At 38.6% G+C, this 21,161-nt stretch overlaps 1 protein-coding gene across 2 annotated transcripts in view; it reads left to right on the forward strand.

The window, feature by feature from the left end:
- The window catches only part of cpx (synaptic transmission protein complexin), a 271,344-nt gene that overhangs the window by 220,548 nt on the left and 29,635 nt on the right, over positions 1-21,161 (forward strand). For both annotated transcript variants that reach the window (XM_034981445.2, XM_034981446.2), the window contains one exon: positions 20,202-20,365. In XM_034981445.2, the coding sequence (XP_034837336.1) occupies positions 20,202-20,365 (164 nt within the window). The remainder of the gene's footprint in view (positions 1-20,201; positions 20,366-21,161) is intronic.

Genomic DNA, 21,161 nt, shown 5'->3' on the forward strand with positions numbered 1-21,161 from the left:
TTAGGTAGTCACCAAGTAGTTACTATCTTTTCTGTAATCGATATCCATACTAATTTTATAAATGCGAAAGTCTGTCTGTCTGTCTGTCTGTCTGGCCGTCTGTCTGTCTGTCTGTCTGCTAGCATTTCACGACCCATCCGTTCAACTGATTCTGATGAAATTTGGGACAGAGATAGCTTGCATTTCGAGGAAGGACATAGGTTACTTTTATCCCGCAAAAACAAAAACTTCCCACGGGATTCTTAAAAGCACATCCGTTTAACCAATTTATTTATATGAAATCTGGTACAAACACAAGCTACCGCTTGCGTCCTGGAAATGGACATGGTACTTTTTATCCCGTAAAATCAAAAAGTTCCCACGGGATTTTTAAGAAACCTAAATCAACTCGGATGAAATCGCGGGCATGCTCTAGTCAAGAACAATGATTTCTGACTTAGCACAAACTCCTATTCAAGAACCGTAGTTTACTTTACTTAGTTCCTTTTATAATATTACGTGCAAGGTTACTCAGGTCTAGGAAATAAAGCAAATTTCAGCCAAGGAAGTAACCGTACAAATCCCTCCGTAGAGAGCCATTTTGCCGAAACACTGTGCTTTTGAGAGGTCCCTTTTGTTGGCACAAACTTTCAACAAGTATTCTTGTGATGTATAAAAGTAACTTACTAGCTGCCATAAAGGCTAAGGCTGAAGGTACACTCGCATACTGAAGGCGCCATCGATATAAATGACAAGATATGCCCAAGCGAACAAATTTTTTCACGGTTTTGGAACCAAATAAATCAGACGTCACTGAGGTTGCATTGGTGCTAAACCACCACTGAGTCGGTGTCATTTTGTTTGTTCAATAGCCCTGTCTATACGAAGTAATATATAAGTCAATGGAAGGCGCAGTTCTCGTTAACACTCAAACTAAGCCTTATTTCATTTGTCGTCATCAATCAATTAAACCCCCTTCACCGATTTTAAAAAATCCCACTCGGGTGGGTTAGTTAGTTTATATCATCCATACTTCCATACTAACATTATAAATGCGAAAGTGTGTCTGTCTGTCTGTCTGCTTGCTTATAACGGCCCATCTGCTTAACTGATTTTGATGAAATTTGGTAAAGATATAGTTTGCATCTCGGGGAAGGACATAGGCTACTTTATCCCGGAAAATCAAAGAGTTTCTGCGGGATTTTTGAAAACTTATATCCACGCAGATGAAGTCGATTTTCATCTCAATATAAGTTCGGGTTACACGAAAACCGAACAATAATAAAAGTGAAAACGGCAAACTGAGTAATTCCAGAAATGGCAGATTTCCGCGAGTTTTCTAATCAAATACCTAATTTGGAAGGCTTCGCTGAAAGGTTCTATTTCCCGAGCTTCCAATATCGTATTACCACACTGAAAGCCTCCAACCTTCGTGACAATGCGGTAAAAATGCATGGAAAATTCGAATAGGAAGTTGACAAAGGAAATTATACCCTACGCATAATATATAGGATAGAGCTCAAATCTAAAACCCCATTCTATGTATTTGACTATCGCAGTCAACTATTTTAGCGTTTAAACTACCGTGAGTGATTTCCATTCTAAATAATATCTGTCCCGGCTTTACTCACGTGTGTAGTCGACGTTAGCCCGACTAGTTTCGAACCCATCCGGGGTCCTTTTTCAAGGGAGTCCGATCGCGCACGCGCCGCGGTTTTGACTGCGGGCCGCGCGTGCCGCTGCCCGTAGAGCCCGTTGTGAGGGTGGCTGGAGTGTGGGGGGGAGACAGCTGCCGATCGTCTCCCGACAGTTCTTGCTGATCTTCATCGCTGGAACCTCTGGGCTGGGTTCGGAACTAGTCGGGCTAACGTCGACTAAACACGTGAGTACAGCCGGGACAGATATTGTCAACTATTTTGTTTGTGTATTCATAGTACTTCATCGATATAAATGACAAGATATGGTCAAGCGGACAAAATTTTTCACGGTTTTGGAACCAAATAAATCAGCGCCACCTCTAAGATACTAATGAACGACGTAGCTTTAGTTTTAAGTTTGCGTAAAAACTATCACCACAATTTTTTTTTTTTTTTATTTTATTCAGATACAAGTTAGCCCTTGACTGCAATCTATATCATCATCTGACAAATGCAAACGGACTATCAAAATGCGCAATTTGTTCACCTACTTTGAATAAACGTTTTGACTTTTGACTTTTCGACCCGTTTCAAATCCAGACGTCATTTAGGTTGCATTGGTGCTAAAGCATCATCACAGTCGGTGCCATTTTGTTTGTTCAATGGCCCTGTCCATACGAAGTAATATATAAGTCAATGTAGTACTTACTTACTGCGTAAATTACAGTGAATCTATTAAGTATATTAGAACTGATATATTTATTACTAGCTTATTACGTTTACAGACAGACAGGCGCAAGTCCGTGGCGCGTGGAACTCCTTACAAGAGACATATGTCCAGCATACGGTAGTGGAGGTCTATTGGTTGATAAGGATGATGATGATGATGATGATGATTATAATAAGAATAAAACGAAGATACATTATGCGTTGTATTAAAGTATAGCAGTGGGGCGGTAAATAACAGCCTTGCAGGAAGGGGTAGGGGATGGGGGGGGATTGGGGGGGAGAAACACAAATCAACATTTTTACGTTTTTACAGAACTACGGCTCTGCCGCCGACTGAATCAATATTTAGGTCACGATTTGTTGCGAACATTGCCTTTTGATGCCACAAGTTATACACTTTAGCGAGTTTTGGTATTTAACACAAATATATTATCGTTAAGGTAACATCACTAACCCTATTATAAATGCGAAAGTATGTTTGTTTGTTGGTTTGTCTTTCAATCACGTCGCAACGGATCAACGTGATTTTTTGCATGGGTGTAGTTTAAGACCTGGAGAGTGACATAGGCTACTTTTAGTCCCGGAAAATCAAAGGGTTCCCACGGGATTTTTAAAATACCTAATTCCACGCGGACGAAGTCGTGGGCATCAGCTAGTTTCACATAAATAAAAATAAAATCTATTGCCAGCACTAGGTCATAATCATAATCATTTATTTATTTTGCTCAGATATGGTAGGTACATGTATATTATTTACATGGGGTCTTAAAAGTTAGGTAATCAGTTACATATCCTGCCAAGCATGGCGTGCAAAATTATTTCTAAATTACCTAATTTCATTAATATTGTTATGTCATCATGTACTCATACTCATCATGTAAATGTTTTAAATAATTCAAATATCTATTTCTATGCATGCATTATTTAAAATTTGTCATCAAAAAAGTCATTAACACTATAATAAGTTTTATTTAGTAGAAAATTAAATAAATAACTTCTAAAAGAACTGAGGTTCATTCCATAGCTGTGCGACGGTAAATGGTTATAAATACGTATTGCCGTACAGTACACATTCTTGGTATATAAAGCCAATCTTTGAACTGGTAAACAAAGATTGGCTTTATATCAATAAAAGGCAGAGGCTTTAAACACTATAAAGTGACCAATATCTCTTAAGTTACACCGCAATGAAATCGCTAAGTAATCTACATACGCGTCGCGTGCCGCGGCTCCGCCTCCCCGCGGTAGGGCTCCCCGCGGTAGGGCTTCGCAACGCATTAAACTTCTTTGTTGTGTAATTGTTTGGTTCATGGGTTTCTTGGATGCTTTCCACTTGTTTTATGTGTCACCAAATATCTATATATATAAAAGGAAAAGGTGACTGACTGACTGACTGATCTATCAACGCACAGCTCAAACTACTGGACGGATCGGGCTGAAATTTGGCATGCAGATAGCTATTATGACGTAGGCATCCGCTAAGAAAGGATTTTTGAAAATTCAACTCCTAAGGGGGTGAAAAAGGGTTTTGAAATTTTGTAGTCCACGCGGACGAAGTCGCGAGCATAAGCTAGTCTTCCAATAGTGCGTATTGGAACTGTCTATTGGTATTTTACAGGATATATTTCGGAGAGTGTGCCGAAAAACCTGGTCCCTCCTTCACCTTTCTACTATCGTACCGCAAGACATCGCCAAGGTCTTTTTTTTAAATCTTGCTCAAGAAATATCTTTTAAATATCTCTATATAAAATTCCCAATAATATATATGGAGGTATTAATGTAAAAAATACGCCAAAAAAAAATAACGAAACATTTTAAATAATTCAACAAACATTTAACCTTGTCTGAGAAAACCCCTGATGTGAGAAAATGCCATGAAAATACACAAACAAGGTGAAAGGGAAAGTAAACAGGCATTTTCGCGAACCAAGCTACTTAATGGGATGGGTGAAAAAAGAAAATTTTGCGAAAATTCAGCGACACATGAAAAAACCACGTGTGATGTGATTTTATTGAAATGAAATTATTTTGTGGTTATGAAGGTGTAAGTGCACATTAAGCCGTGACAGCCCAGTGGTTGAGACGTCCGCCTCCTCGTTCACGCTTTCTAACTTTACGGAGTTATGTATAGTCCGCGACAGGTCGAGATGGCAATCGGGGAGGCGCTAACCCGATGCGGTCAAACGTGGGTGACGTGCGGGTGTGCGGGGCGTCCCCTCGCCTGATACCTCTATTGCCATCTCTTCTTGTCGCATACTATACGTTTAAATCAATTAAATACTAAGGATAGGAAGGAGGATTTAATCAATTTAATAATAAGATACCTATAACATGCTTTACTGGTGAAGAAAAACATCGCGAGGAAACCTGCATACCTGAGAGTTCTCCATAATTTTCTCAAAGGTGTGTGAAGTCTGCCAATCCGCAATTGGCCAGCGTGGAAGAGTATGGCCAATCTCTTCCCATTCTGAGAGGACACCCGTGCTCAGTAGTGAGCCGACGCGGCGATGGGTTCATTATCAGTACCCTTATTATAAATGCGAAAGTGTGTTTGTTTGTAGGTTTAATGATTTGTTGGTTTGTCCTGCAATCACGTCGCAACGGTACAACGGATTGACGTGATTTTTTGTATGAGTATAGATTTAAAGACCTGGAGAGTGACATAGGCTACTTTTTAACCCGGAAAATCAAAGAGTACGCACGGGATTTTTAAATATCAACTGCCCAGTGCCCATTAAAAATTAGAAAATACTAGCTGATGCCCGCGACTTCGTCTGCGTGGAATTAGGTTTTTTGAAGATCCCGTGGGAATTCTTTTATTTTCCGGGATAAAAAGTAGCCTATGTCACTCTGCAGGTCTTTATCTATAACCATGCAAAAAATCACGTCAATCCGTTGCACCGTTGCGACGTGATTGAAGGACAAACCAACAAACCATTAAACCAACAAACAAACATACTTTCGCATTTATAATAAGGGTACTGATGTCTGACAATAATGAACAAGCATGAATAGCCATTTTTTTACGACAACAAAGTTTTTTTGCAAATAAACTTATTTAAAACCTATCCACCTGAACCCTCTGACCAACTGGAATCAAACAATCCAACTGGAAACTTGAAAAGGTTTCATCCAAACTCAATTTCCCGGCCCTCGTGGTCAGGTTCAATTAACACAAATCCATCTTCCATTCAGTCTCTGAAACGAATGGTCTCCAACAATCTGCCGCAAAAGAAAGAAAAGAAAGAAAAGAACAACCGGTCTAGTGCGAGTCGGTTTCGCATATGAAGGGTTCCGTACCATTGTAAAGATCACTATGTACTATCTAGTACTAGGTTTTTATTTTTAAATTGCATGTCGGCCATTTATAAATTTTTATTTGATGTTATAGCGGCAATAGAACTAGACGCTTTGTGAAAATTTCAACTCTCTACCTATTTCCGTGCATGAGATGACAGACGTAAAGATATACAGACAGGTACCCGTAGTACAAGATTTTACGTCTCACCAAACCAAACCAAATTCGAGAGTCGAAATACTTCCGCGTTACAGTAAACTGGATCTTAAATGCCTTGTTTTAAAGCTCAAGTTTGTCTACACTTCTACAGCCAGCGCTCCAAGCGGAAACATTGCGAAATTAAAATCAGTGGCATTGAATATTTGACTTTAATTCAAGGCTGTTTAGGTCCATTTTACTGTAACGCGGAAGTATTTCGACTCTCGAATTTGGTTTGGTTTGGTGAGACGTAAAATCTTGTACTACGGGTAAGGAGGACGGGTGACAAGCCAGCGGAGGTTAGGTGCCATTTCTACGGACGAGAAAATCGGGACAATACTCTCGCCGTGTCACAAAATTCGATAAAAAAAATGTCAATCGGTTGCTCCGTTACGACGTGATTGAAGGACAAACCAACAAACCATCAAACCAACAAACAAACACACTTTCACATTTGTAATAGGGGTGATGAATTAATTTTCAGTTAAATCGATAAAATCGAATAATCGTCACCGCGAGTCTATCGCCGCGATTCTCTCCTCCGTGGAGATGGCACCTTAGTATTAGGTCCCGTTGGCAGCCTTCGTATACGGAACCTTAAAAAGAAAGAAATAGAAATAAAATGGCAACAGTTGTGACGCAGCTGGCACTTTTAATGAAATAAAAGATGGATCCCAACATAAGGAGCAAATCTAGACAGAATGATAGCCTTTTAATCCTATTATATTACTTTTATTTATTTTTCTTTTTATCGTACTTATTTCTTGGTGCAACCGCAAAGTACAAGAGCTTGTTTTTTTAGATTTACTTCATGTAGAAAAATACAGCAAAAGATATTGTTATTTTTAGTTGATGTCCGCTACTTCGTCCGCATGGTTCTTGAGCTAGGCTTGGTCACCGCCGTGAGGTTGCCGGCTATCGGTGTTTTACAGGATTTTCGGAGAGTGTGCTCAGGAGTTTTTCGACCTTATTCCCCCCTTATCTTTTTACCACTATACTGCAAGACCCCGAGTTTCCAAATTCCGCCCCTAGCTATAAATAAATAAATAAATAAAAATAAAAAAGCCTTTTATACATCCTTAATAAATAATTGGTTGGACAAATTTATAAGTTTTATAATATGACGTAAAAACCAGTCGTGTTTGAACGACAAAATATTATAATAACCTTATAATACCCCGTGCGTTAAACGGTACATGCAGTAAATATTTGTTTACAATATTGAGCGTATCAGAGACTGACCCTCGTACCGCACTACGTGATTTTATCAACCCCATGAGTTATTGCACCCTCCCCCCCCCCCCCCCCCCCCCTCCCCTCCATGTCCGGTGAAATATGTCGGCTGTTATTTGCCGCGGTCAAGCTGATATAATAACAACAGTATATCATTTTATGTGATTTTACGGAGATGTGGGCTACACTTTTTGATGTAAATACACAAAAATCTAAAGTAAATGATTTTGGGCTTATTTTGTGGTTTGACGACATCATCATCGGGAACAACAACCGACAGACGTCCACAGCTGGACATAGGTCCCTTGTATTGACTTCCACGTGCCACGGTCTTACGCCGCCGCCATCCAGCGGCACCCTGTGACTCGCCTGATTCCGTGCAGCTAGTGGGGGGGTCTTCCAACGCTGCGCTTTCCGATGCGAAGTGATTTCAGCATCTTAGCGTAGGCATCCGCTAAGAAACGATTTTTGAAAATTTAACCCCTAAGGGGGTGAAATATGGGTTTGAAATTTTTGTAGTACACGCGGACGAAGTTGCGAGCATAAACTAGTCTTAATTTATGAAAGGAAAAACTGACTGACTGATTGACTTACTGACTGACTGATCTATCAATGCACTCCTCAAACTGCTTTACGGATTGGGCTGAAATTTGGCATGCAGATTGCAGATAGCTGTTCAACCCCTAAAGTACCCCATACGCCGACGAAGTCGCAGGCATAAGCTAGCCTATACTAATATTATAAATGCGAAAGTTTGTCTGTCTATCTGTCTGTCTGCTAGCTTTTCACGGCCCAACAGTTCAACCGATTTTGATGAAATTTGGTACAGAGTTAGCTTACATCCCGGGGAAAGAAATAGGCTCCTTTTTATTCCGGAAAATCAAGGAGTTTCCACGGGATTTTTTAAAAACCTAAATCCACGCGGACGAAGTTGTGGGCATCATATAGTTGTAAATAAATTACGTAAGCTACTTACGTGAGTAAAACTTACAGGTGTAATCGTATTGTACTGAGAATTAAGTAAGCAACGTCGATGACCTAAATAGAAACGTATTGAGCAAAATGTAAATTGACTTCCTCGGTTGACTGACAAGACAGATTGAATTAAACTAAATAAAAATTGCTTCGAGTGCGATAGCTCCCCCCCCCCCTTCCGCCCCTCCACCCGCTACCCCTCTCCCGCGGGAGTTTCGCTGTTTTTAATTAACTCCAAGAGGATTCTTGTATAGTAATTAGAATTTTTATTAATACGCTTAGATAAAATTCTCGATTGAATTTTAAGAAGGCTTTATAAATGAAATGAGTGGTGATAGTCTAATGGTTAAGACGTCAGCCTTCTATTCAGATTGTCGGGGGTTCGATCCTTTTGTTTTATTTACGGTATTAGAAATGTCTTATAGCACAAGTAAAGGAACAAAATTGAAAACTGTTTGTGGTGGTGAACCACAAAAAAGTAAAATTTTGTGTTTCCGACCATCACTTGAAGATTTCTTATACGATGGTGCAGAACCCTTCGTGTGCGAGTCTGACTCGCACTTGACAATTTTTTTATGAATGAGATCCCCTTCCCGAAAGTCCGTTAAGAAGCTTCGCTTCATGTGACGTGAATGCGAAAAGATTACGAAGCAAATCTTTGCAAAGGGAATAAGAGAATCTAGTGTCTTCAATATCACGTAGATGCTACGTGACTTGGCTACGCAGTGCTACACCGTAGCATGTAGCACGCGCTACGACAGAGCTTAGGATTGTCTTGGGGTTTACAATTGAGTGTTTTATAGACAACTGTTTTAGAATTTTTCAATTGTTATAATATGATGAATCATAAGTAGGCGATAGCTTCGTGGTGAAGACTTCAACCTCCTATTCAGGAAGTCCAGGGTTCGATCCGGGGAATTCATCTCGAACTTTTCGGAGTTGTGTGCGTTTAATACCATTAAAATATATCCCTTGCTTTAATGGTGGAGGAAAACATCGTGAGAAAAACTGCGTGCCTAAGAGTTCTTCATAACGCTCTTAAAGGTGTCTACCAATCTGCAACAGCGTGGTGGTCAAAAGATTAAATAAATGAGGGTAAATAAAAAAATTACATCCGTAGTCGTAAATTAATAAATGCTAAAGTAGTTACACAAAACTATATCCATATTATAAATGCGAAATATATAATATGTTTGTTTGTTGGTTTATTGGTTTGGTTTGTCTTTCAATCATGCCGCGTCGGACTAATGGGTTGACCTGATTTTATACATGGATGTAATTGAAGACCTGAAGAGGCTACTTTTTATCCCGGAAAATCAAAGAGTTGCCACGGGATTTTTGAGAATCTATATGAACTTGGACGAAGTCACATGCATCAGCTAGTGGACAGATAAATATGAATAAATTTTGAAATAGAAATTGCAAGAGTTTTTATTCAAACAAACAAGTGTTTCCGAATAAGTTCCGAATCGTCGAGTACGTCACGTCAATCTGCCGATGTGGTTCGGATATAGGTTTTGTAAACGAAAATAGACCTTGTAGTTTTATGATGTGCAAACGATATTCAACCTTAGTCTAGCAGTTTTATGATCGATGTTATATTTAAATTCTACGCAGTTGAAAGCCTCACAACGTAGTAGTATCCTAATAACAACTTGTGAGCAATAAAATATCGACGAGTAGACTCTCTACAAACAAAATATTTTATAACAGAGTATAGCACGCGACAGATCGAGATGGCAATCGGGGTATGAGGCAGAGAGACGCCCGACACACTCGCACGTCAACCGCGCTATCCCGCACCGGGGTAGCGCGGGAACTGTGCGGGTGTGCGGGGCGTCTCCACCCCGATTGCTATCTCGACCTGTCGCGTACTATACCAAACAACTCTGTAACTTCACTAACACATTACTGCTACGTGACTGCTACGGCGTAGCAACGACGTGGTGCTACAATTGCTACGAACAAACCTGGAACTTAGAAACATTGTCTTGGGATTACAATTTACATCCTCTAGTTTAAAAAAAACGGGTCAGGTTGGAAACGAAAGGTTCCGTACCATCGCACAAAGTGTACTTTTTAATTTTTTTAATTTACGTGGTTGCTATTTTGAATTTTTTCATTTATAGCGGCAATAAAAATACATACTCCGTGAAAATTTCAACTCGTTACCTATTACGGTTCATGAGATACAGTCCGCTGATAGATAAACATACGGACGGACGAACGGACAATGGAGGCTTAGTAATAGGGTCCCGTTTGGCACTCTGACTAGGTGTTAAAAAAGTATAAAAAGAATACCCGGCTTAGTTTGTGGGCTCTTCTCAGACCTGGGCGCGTTTGGAACCCTCGTAGCTTTATTTTAAGTTTGCGTGATAATTATCACCACTATATCTTACAAATCCAACAATCGACAATCAAAAAGTGTAATTTATTACTTATTTTGAATAATTTTTTTGAATTTTATGAATATAACATTCAGTAATAATGGACCTAAGTGATATAATTAGTAAAAGATGCAATTACAAGATAGAGAAGTCTTTTCTACGTTTCTTTAGGTAAGTCTTTTATCGTATTGGGAACAAAAGACAAGAAATTTCGTTAACAAGAAATGGTTCCCAAAGTGGCACCTCGAGACAAAGGTTCCCAACATAATTACAGTTATTTTAACAATTCGCAAAGTTCACAACTAATAAGTCCTAAAGTAGGCGAGTTCAAGTCGAGTTGGAGACTATTCGAGAAGTAATTTGAAATGAAAATTAGGGTTAAAGTTGTTGAATTGATTTGTGACACTGCCTTTGAAGATTTAATTTCTGAATAGCTGATACCATTACATAGCATTAAAATCTGGCCAAGTGCGAGTCAGACTCGCGCATTGAGGGTTCCGTACTACGGTCGTATTTTTTCGTCATTTTGCACTACAAATCAAAAACTTATTATACATAAAATAAAAAAAAATATGTCTAAGAATGTACAAGTAGAGCTTTTTCATATGATACTGCACTTAGTATACAATTTTACTTTGAAAAATACTAATTATTATTTGTTCTTGAACCCATTTTTTTGTGATGAAACCATAAATTCACGGTTTTGGATTTTTACCTTAACGTATGATATAAAAGCCCTACCTGCCTACTGAACTTCATGTTTCTAAGGGGGTAAACTAGGGAATTTAAATTTGTATCGTCCACGTAACAAGGAAAAGCTGACTGACTGACTGATCTATCAACACACAGCTCAAACTACTGGACTTGGTATGCAGCTACCTATTATGACATCCGCTAAGAAAGAAATTTTGCAAATTCAACCCCTAAAACAGGTTTGAAATTTATGTAGTCGACGCGGACGAAGTCGCGGGAATAAGCTAGTTTTCTTAAAAATGTATGCAAAAATAACATAGCTACTTAAAGTGAGTGTATCGGTAGACAGCAAGGTATATGCGGCAGGCCGCGCGTTACAGACGCGAATATCGATTGGTCTATTAATAGAGCTTGCACCGTGCCCCGTGCCACGTGCCACGTGCCAACCGCACTGTTTGCTGACACGTAGTAAACCAGAAGTGGCACTACTTTGAAAACTCGCAAACGTTGATAGATTGTCCGATCTCACTTGGTCACATGACACGATACATATTATAGCTAGGTCTTGCCGCCTACAGACTTGGAATAGCTATACCTAGCTAGTCTGGTGGGAGGCTTCGGCCGTGGCTAGTTACCACCCTACCGGCAAAGCCGTGCCGCCAAGTGATTTAGCGTTCCGGTACGATGCCGTGTAGAAACCAAAGGGGTATGGGTTTAATAAAAACTGCCAGACCCCTTCCAGGTTAGCCCGCTATCATCTTAGACTGCATCATCACTTACCACCAGGTGAGATTGCAGTCAAGGGCTAACTTGTATCTGAATAAAAAAAAAAAATTAAAAAAATCTACCTATCGCAAAGTTTCAAAGTCAAAGTCAAAGTCAAATGATTTATTCAAAATAGGTAATAAATTACTCTTATTGATGGTCTGACAAATCTTACAAATCTAACACCATACGTGTTAGATTTGTAAGATTTGTTTTTTTTGAAAGTCGTCTTAACCCTCCTGGTTTACTAAGTAAGTAAGTAAGTTAGTTACTAAGTAAGTTTACCTACTAAGCAAACACCCCGATCGGTCTAGTAGCTGTGCGTTGATAGATCAGTCAGTTAGTAAGTCAGTCCTTTTCATTTTATATATTTAGATTATTTTATATACTAGCTGATCCCCGCGGCTTCGCCCGCGTAGATTTAGGTTTTTAAAGATCCCGTATAGCCTATGTCACTCAGGAATAATGTAGCTTTCTACTGGTGAAAGAATTTTTAAAATCGGTTCAGTAGTTCCAAAGATTACCCCCCACAAACAAACTTAACGACATTACCTCTTTATATAATAGTATAGATTAGTGACATATTATGAATATATTATTATTAGTGAAAAAAAATTAGTTTATACGTAATTAATTATCACGACGATTTGATATTACAAATCCAAAAATTGTCCATCAAAAAGTGTACAATAGTACCAACCGACTTTAAATAAATGATGTTTTGTACGCTATACACTTGTTATACATAATATAAACATTCTGTTCGCTTTGTTCTCTTCTGTACCCGTAGTACAAGATTTTACGTCTCACCAAACCAAACCAAATTCGAGAGTCGAAATACTTCCGCGTTACAGTAAACTGGATCTTAAGCGCCTTGTTTTAAAGCTCAAGTTTGTCTACACTTCTACAGCCAGCGCTCCAAGCGGAAACATTGCGAAATTAAAATCAGTGGCATTGAATATTTGACTTCAATTCAAGGCTCTTTAGGTCTATTTTACTTTGATGTTACTGTGATTCGACTCTCGAATTCTAGCAACGTTTGGTGAGACGTAAAATCTTGTACTACGGGTACTGTTACAACACCATAATGCCCACGTATTAAGTGATCTCGTTCAAGAGATTTTACGAGTCTGTTTACGTCGTAAGTAATAAGATATTTATGATTTCGTACGTAATACGTTTTTGTAAACAAATTATGTGCGGCCTACTTCGCAGCAGAGGGCGTTAATATCTGTGTCATGGAATTTGCCGGATATGGGTTAATAAGGTAACCCAAAGGTTTTGAGATCACATGTCTGCAAAATTGGAGCGCTTTGATTGGCTAATAAGCGTCACGGATTAACAGCTCATTAATGCTTATTTATGTTTATTACTAGATGTCGCCAACGACTTCGTCCGCGTGGATTTAGGTTATTAAAAATCCCGCGGGAACTTTTTGATTTTCCGGGATAAAAAGTAGCCTATGTCCTTCCCCGGGATGCAAGCTATCGCTGTACTAAATTTCGTCAATATCGGTTGCATGGATGGGCCATGAAAATCTAGTAGACAGACAGACAGACACACTTTTGCATTAATAATATTAGTATGCAAGTATGGATTACTAGACGATGACAATAACTTTGTCGCGTGCATTTAAGTTTTGAAAAATCCCGTGGAAACTCTTTAACTTTCCGTGATTAAAAGTAGCCTATGGCACTCTCCAGGTCTTTAACTAATAGGTATACCCACGCCAAAAATAACGTCAATCTGTTGCTCCGTTGTGACGTGATTGAAGGACAAACAAACACACTTAAACTTTCAAACTTAAAGTTTAAAATTTTAAGGGTGTTGTTGACATAAATTTAGTGTTAAAATAGGAATATTTCGAGGCTCGTAACTTGAAAAGCCATATTTTTTCTAATGGTTTATAATATTATGTCGATGAAACTAGATAATTGTAAGACAAACCGATATAATATTCAGTTTTGAGCGTACCATATCAAATAATGTAGTAATCACCCTCCTTCGTTTGTATAAAGGAAGCACCGAATTGCACCCTCACAGCCCTTTCACACGGCGTCCAGTTTTTTGCAGATCCTGCAACAAACTGGACGCCGTGTGAAAGGGCTGTGAATATTTGGTTAGGCGATAGAAAGCTGTCAAAATAAACTCATTTATTTGTTCAAAACAGCAGAATTATCTAACAAGATTTGATTCCAATTATTGCCTTCACAATCAGGTTAGCAGTTCGTGTTGTGTTTCAGATCAAAGTTGTCTAGTCGGGGCGTCAGGGCGTCAGGGCGTCAGGGCGTCAGGGCGTCAGGGCGTGAGGGCTGCAACTCAATTATAACTGGAGTCTTATTGACTTGTCTGAGGGAACTTTCTGTTGCGCTGTATTACCTACTAGATATTACTACTTCTACTAGCTTCTATCGCTACCCATATTATGAAATGCGAAACCTGCTACTCAATGGGAAAAAGACAAAGTGTATTAAATCATTACCAAATGTCAAGCTGTCAATGGAAAGCTGTGATAGCCTAGTGGTTAGGACGTCCGCCTTCTAATCGTAGATCGGGGGTACGATCCCGGGCACGCACCTCTAACTTTTCGGAGTTATGTGCGTTTTAAGTACCTAATTAAATGTCACTCGCTTTAACGGTGAAGGAAAACATCGTAAGGAAACCTGCATACCTGAGAGTTTTCCATAATGCTCTCAAAGGTCTGTGAAGTCTACCAATCCGCACATGGTTTCTGAGAGGAGACCCGTGCTCTGTAGTGAGCCGACAATGGGTTGATCATGATGATGATGAAATGTCAAGCAGGTGAAAACCACTGCAACTTAATAATGAGGAATTAGATTTAGTGGATAAATATCTTATCGAACCACTTTGGTAATAAAAAAAAACCCGGCTGAGTTTGTTTTGGGCTCTTCTCAGACCTGGGGGCGTTTGGAACCCTCGAAGCTTTAGTTTTGAGTTTAGGTAAATATTATCACCACTATTATTATATTACAAATCCAACAATAACTGACAATCAAAAAGTGAAATTATTACCTATTTTGAACAAATTATTTGATTTGATTTAATTTCAAAGTGTGTTTGTTTGTTGGTTTATTGGTTATTCCATCAATCACGTCACAACGGAGAACGGTTCTCCAGGGTAAAAACGAAACGAAAAACGAAAGTTTCATTAATATTTATTTTAGGATTAAAAAATCTGAAACTGACTGTTTTATTAAGCCTTTAGATACAGACCCTTTTTTTACTTTGTAGCTGAGCCTAACCACATAATATTGTCATTTTTTATGGTTAATATTTCTGAAATGCGGAAACCGTTTTCGTTATTTTTTTCTACAAATATTCTGATGATGTCATTGAACTGATAGAATTTGATTTGATCGTGATACAACAATTTTGAAGACAATACATAATTTATTCATACTTCAATGGGCATTGTCTTTTTAATTCATCGATCTTCAGAAGGAGATAGCAGATTTGTAGAACACTGTGTCGGTCGTTGAGCCCGACAAAACGTCATATGCGGGTATGAGTGACAGGGACAACGCTCTACAAACCTGAAATGTCACTCTAATGGCCGATGTTCATCACTTTCGGTCGCGTACTGTACATTTACATATTCACCTTTGGCCTCCAAAAAAATTTTGAAAGTAAAGCACACATACGGTTTTTGAAATGGCAATCCATCTCGCAAAGGTTGCCAGGCTTTATTGTGCGTATAAAGACAGGCAGGCAGAAGGCAGCGCCGACTCAGTGGAGGAATCCTCCATTATTACACATTACCATAGGCACGTCCACTATTGAACGTGTTTGAACCTGGCTGCTGTACGGTACGGTCGGCAAAATAATCTTAAACACAACAAAATCAAATATAACATACACAAGGATCAAATCTTCTTGTATAAAATTGTAAATGGTCTTATTGAAACCCCTTATTTACTAAGTAAAATAATGTACTCTGTACCGCGATTGTCCAGACGGAATGTAAAAACCTTTAGTCTTCCACGTATTAACACGAACTATGGCCATAATAGATTTTTAGTGAGGACATGCGATATATATAATAAGAAATATGTACAATTAAATCATTTTCAACACAAATTTGGTAAATTTTTAGCTGAAATAAAAAAGTTTAAATAATCATATGTAGGTTTAGCATGATTAGAATTATATTATACTTTGTTTGTAACCACTTCATAACAAACTAACTCATTATAATTTAATTTAATGTAACTACTAACCTAACTAACTCCTGCACAAAATTCAATAGATATAATGTAAATGAGTGAACACTTAATAGGCATATGTCAAAACTAGAAATAAGTAGCTAAGTAAAAATGTAAAAGCTGTTTGTGTTCCATAATAAAAAATTAAAAAAAAAAAATGTTACAAAAAAGTAAAGTTAGGTGATGCACAGGCCTACGCACGTTGATTTAGGGTTCACCATTGTGTGATCGATGGAAGAAGTCCTAACCCTCAAAAATTTGAACAAGAATTCAGAATGCGAGATAAACTATTATTTTATTATTATATTTCAATCAAATAACCATATAAATGAATTCACTCGTTGTTCCAAAAGGTTCTGAATATTTTACCCATTATATTTTCCTCGCAAAGTGCTTTTTGTGCTGTCGGTACAAGGCTATATTAAACGAATTCCTCAAGTATGAGATCCAATTTATTGTAGGCATTCAATACCCGCCATTAACACGCTGCCATTACCAAGTGATCAAGATGTGGCTGACATTCCGTCTCTCCCTACCCCCTACCCCCTTACCCATACCCCCCCTACCCCCCTACCCTATACCCCTTAACGTGTCACGTATTTCTGCCATATTTGATTACTTGCATAGAATTTAATAATTAGATGTTTTTGCAAAAAGGAAATATACAGTTTTTTTTTAATTTATAAACTAGCGCTTGTCTGCAATCAGACCTTCTTGCAGACAAGTGCACTGATGATGCAGGCTAAGATATAGTGCACTTTCCTAGAAAATACCTATACATTGACTTGAAAGTACCTACCCATATCATAGTGGAGGGGAAATTGATGTCGGGCTCCATTCCTAGCGTTTCCAAATAGAAACGAGAAGGCTTCGTTTCGTACATGTCTATGAAATTGACTAAGGGATTACGATATTTCAAATGAGTTTAATTTAAGTCGATCTTTCACAACTAGATTTTACTTGTGGATTGATTCTGATAAATAAATCTAAGCCAATTAAAAGGTCTTAATTTTTTGGTTTTGGGTAAAAAGTTTTGGATTATTTTCAGTATTGAGCACATAAGAATAATTTTACATAATATAAAACCGAAATTATGCGAATTCCATTATTACCGAATTCTAAACTATTCTATTTATGAGATATCCTTGCTTTGCAGCCGAGCCTTTAGTGATCAAAAAATTGTAATCAATCTCGAGATTTTGATTATTATATTTACACAAACAAACTCATAAACATTTACAGAAAGAATATTAAATGAAAAAATATGAAAGAATTTTATCTGTTGATTTGACGTTTGTTTGTATTTTTCTGCTATCGCTACCGAAAAAGAAATATAGACTTCTCTGGCATCGCGTCGGGAAGTCTTGGATGCTTAATTAAATATAAGACCCTGAATATTCACCCGGGAATTTGAATAATAATGAATTTTTCGAATGCTCAGAAGAAATGGATTCCTTTAACTTTGAATAAAATTATGAATTCGGCGAACTTCAAATGGTAAACTAATATTGATTAAAATTTACGACTTTTTTTGGTTCCGAGAATCTGGTTTAAGTAGAGATTTGTATTATTTATGCTTCTCGGGTTTGATTAGAAGTTCGATTTTTCTTTCTTCCGTTTCTTTCGATAGATTGTTTTAGTTATAGAACACTTAGTTTGGAAGTTTGGATGTTGAATAGAGCTGCTTTGCAATACCTATGAGACACAAATCATACATCGTATGCATTATAATATTAATCACATAATCCATATCCATACTAATATTATAAATGCGAAAGTGTGTCTGTCTGTCTGTCTGTCTGCTAGCTTTTCACGGCTTAACCGTTCAACCGATTTTGACGAAATTTGGTACAGAGGTAGCTTGCAAACCGGGGAAGGACATAGGCTTTTTTATCCCGGAAAATTGAAGAGTTCCACAGGATTTTTAAAAACCTAAATCCACGCGTACGAAGTCGCGGGCATCAGCTAGTATACTAATGATTAATGCCACAGTTAAAGGGATCAACTAAAAACTAGTTGTACTTTCTTTTTTAATATTTTAAACTTTGTAGAGCTTATCTACATTAATTGCTTACAGAAATTATATCTTTGATCTAATAATAGTAGATGGTTCATAACTTCACATACGTTTTCACTGCAGTTACAATTTCTACTATCTATATTACCTACCTAATAAATATGATATTTATTACGCTAATATGTTAACGTGATAACGCTGCTATTAGATTTTATTGTCACGTCCACAGTCCACAGGCCAGAGCAGCAAAGCCTGCGCGCCGATAAAAACCTTTTAAAAGTCACCCTATTGGAAAATAGGGCTCTGGATTCCGAGGCGCCCGGGCGTCGCGAGGGAAATGCTTATATTGACGTGTAATGGATTTTTGAACGACTGCTGGCGGGTTGGATTCCAATCGGTCGGACAGGACCGGTACAGACCAGTTTGCAGCGGTTAAAAACTGTTAACTATATTATGTACTACGAATTCTTTATTCTATAGACTAATGATCAGATGAGATTGATAATAGAAATATGTCCCTGATATTGAAGCTCCAAATCCCAGCCAGACTGTTGTAAACAAACCCTTCGCATCGGTCTCCACCGGCGGTTTACAACAGTGTAAACACTTGTTTGCTACAAAAATTCGTTGTAAACACTGTACCCGTAGTACAAGATTTTACGTCTCACCAAACGAAACCAAATTCGAGAGTCGAAATATTTCCGCGTTACAGTAAAATGGACCTAAACAGCCTTGAATTGAAGTCAAATATTCAATGCCACTGATTTTAATTTCGCAATGTTTCCGCTTGGAGCGCTGGCTGTAGAAGTGTAGACAAACTTGAGCTTTAAAACAAGGCATTTAAGATCCAGTTTACTGTAACGCGGAAGTATTTCGACTCTCGAATTTGGTTTGGTTTGGTGAGACGTAAAATCTTGTACTACGGGTACTGTTGTAAACCGCCGGTGGAGGCAGATGTGTAGGGCTTGTTTACAACAGTCCGGGCTGGGGTTTAATAAAAGCAGATGAATAAACCACTTGGTTTGCGAATATTATTATAGAGCGCTTATTATATTAGCTATCATCCGTATCATCATCATCATCAACCTGCCAGCTCTCTACTAAGCACAGATCTCCTCTCCGAGAGGACCCATCCCCAGCAATGAGCCAGTGCGGTGTAATATAATACAATGCGGGTCGCGATGGTGTAATATAATAAAATCAAATTGTAAATATTTTTAAACCGCTGCAATAAGAATGTAAATAATAATGTCATATGAACAAATGACTAAATTATCATCGCCTTTATCTTTTTACCGAAATTTTCCTCGAAAAGAAATAGTCCTCCCCTTGAGCGCGGCTGGCAGACACCTCCTCTAATTTTACAGCTCCAACTAAAACAGTTCCTGCAATCAAGTTTGCGAGGGCCCGCCGTCACTCAGACTCCCATTGAGTCTCGCAGATGGGCTCAAATTGACGTGCGCTGCTTAAATGAAGAATAAAATACTGCCTTTAGAATTACGATTATAGGTTTTTTTTGCTATCTTGGGCTCTTTACTGCTGGCGGGTTGGATAGGACCGGTATAGACCAGTTTGCAGCGGTCGAAAGCCATCACTACCCCAATTATAAATGTGAAAGTGTGTTTGTTTATTGGTTTCTTGGTTTGTTCTTCAATCACGTCGCAACGGAGCAACGGATTGACGTGATTTTTGCATGGGTATAGTTTAAAACCTGACCTTTGACCAAAGTTTTCATAGTATCTGAAGGATTTTATGACGAAAAAAGGTGTCATCCCTGTTGAGCGCGGCTGGCAGACACGCGTCCTTTAATTTCGCAGCTCAAACTCAAATAGTTCCTGCAATCATGTTTGCGAGGCCCCTCCGTCATTCAGACTTTCATTGACGCACGCAGATGGGCTCAAATTGACGGGATGCCTACGTCATTTATCTATCTGCATGCCAAATTTTAGCCCAATCCGTCCAGTAGTTTCAGCTATGCGTTGATATAATAGATCAGCGAGTCAGTTAGTCAGTCAGTCTTTTCCTTTTACATATTTAGATTAATGGGATTTTGTGTATTTGTTACAGGTGCAGTAGGCGGTGATGGCGATGACAGCGACGATAAGGAAAAGGAGGAAGAGGCGGAACGTGAGCGGCAAGAGGCCATCCGTGAAGCCGAGGAGAGGCGCAAGGAGAAGCATCGCAAGATGGAGGAGGAGCGAGAGAAAATGCGCCAAGAGATCAGGGACAAGGTCAGTGAAATTTGTATTGTAGTGTAGAAGTAAGAGGTGGGACGTGATAGCAGAGTTCATCCGTGAAGCCGAGGAGAGGTGCAAAAAGAAGCATTGCAAGATGGAGGAGGAGCGAGAGAAGATGCGCTAGGAGATCATTATTATCGTATTGTATACTTTAGAAAAGATGTAGATGGTGAACGACAAGAGGCTACGCGTGAAACCGACGAGAGGCGCAAGAAAAAGCATCGTAAGATGAAGGAGGAGTGAGAAACCAGGATGTACCAGGAGACCAGCCCCCCAATTGTGTAAGAATAACCATTTCATGGCTATCGCAATCGTCAAGAATTCTGACCTTTGATTGGCTGTGAAAAAATGTAAACAGCGAATCAACCAATCAAAGGGCAGAATTTCTTGACGATTGCGGTAGACACAACCCAGCAGATTTTATGAGAATGCCAATGGTACTGATTCTGAGCACAACTCTAAATTTTAGAGCATTCGCATCCTCCTCTTACATAATATGAAAAGGACAGACAGTTTGACAGTTTTAAATTTAATTTAGAGCCGTCGAACCTCGTGACTTTAGCTGCCAGTCGCGAGAGTATAGTTTAAAATTGTAGCGTGCACAAAAATTTAGAGTCTTTAAATGTAAAATTCATGTTCCGTTCTTTTTTAAAAATATTAAAAAGAAAAGGATGCAAATACTCTAAATTAAGTTTGGAGAAAAACAACAGAATCGACGCCAATGTTTTGTTCAGCACATACTCTTTCCTTAGATTTAGATATTTGATAAAGACAGTTATCAATTATATCT

The sequence above is a fragment of the Maniola hyperantus genome, chromosome 24 (assembly GCF_902806685.2).
Source record: "Maniola hyperantus chromosome 24, iAphHyp1.2, whole genome shotgun sequence".
NCBI lineage: Eukaryota > Metazoa > Arthropoda > Insecta > Lepidoptera > Nymphalidae > Maniola > Maniola hyperantus.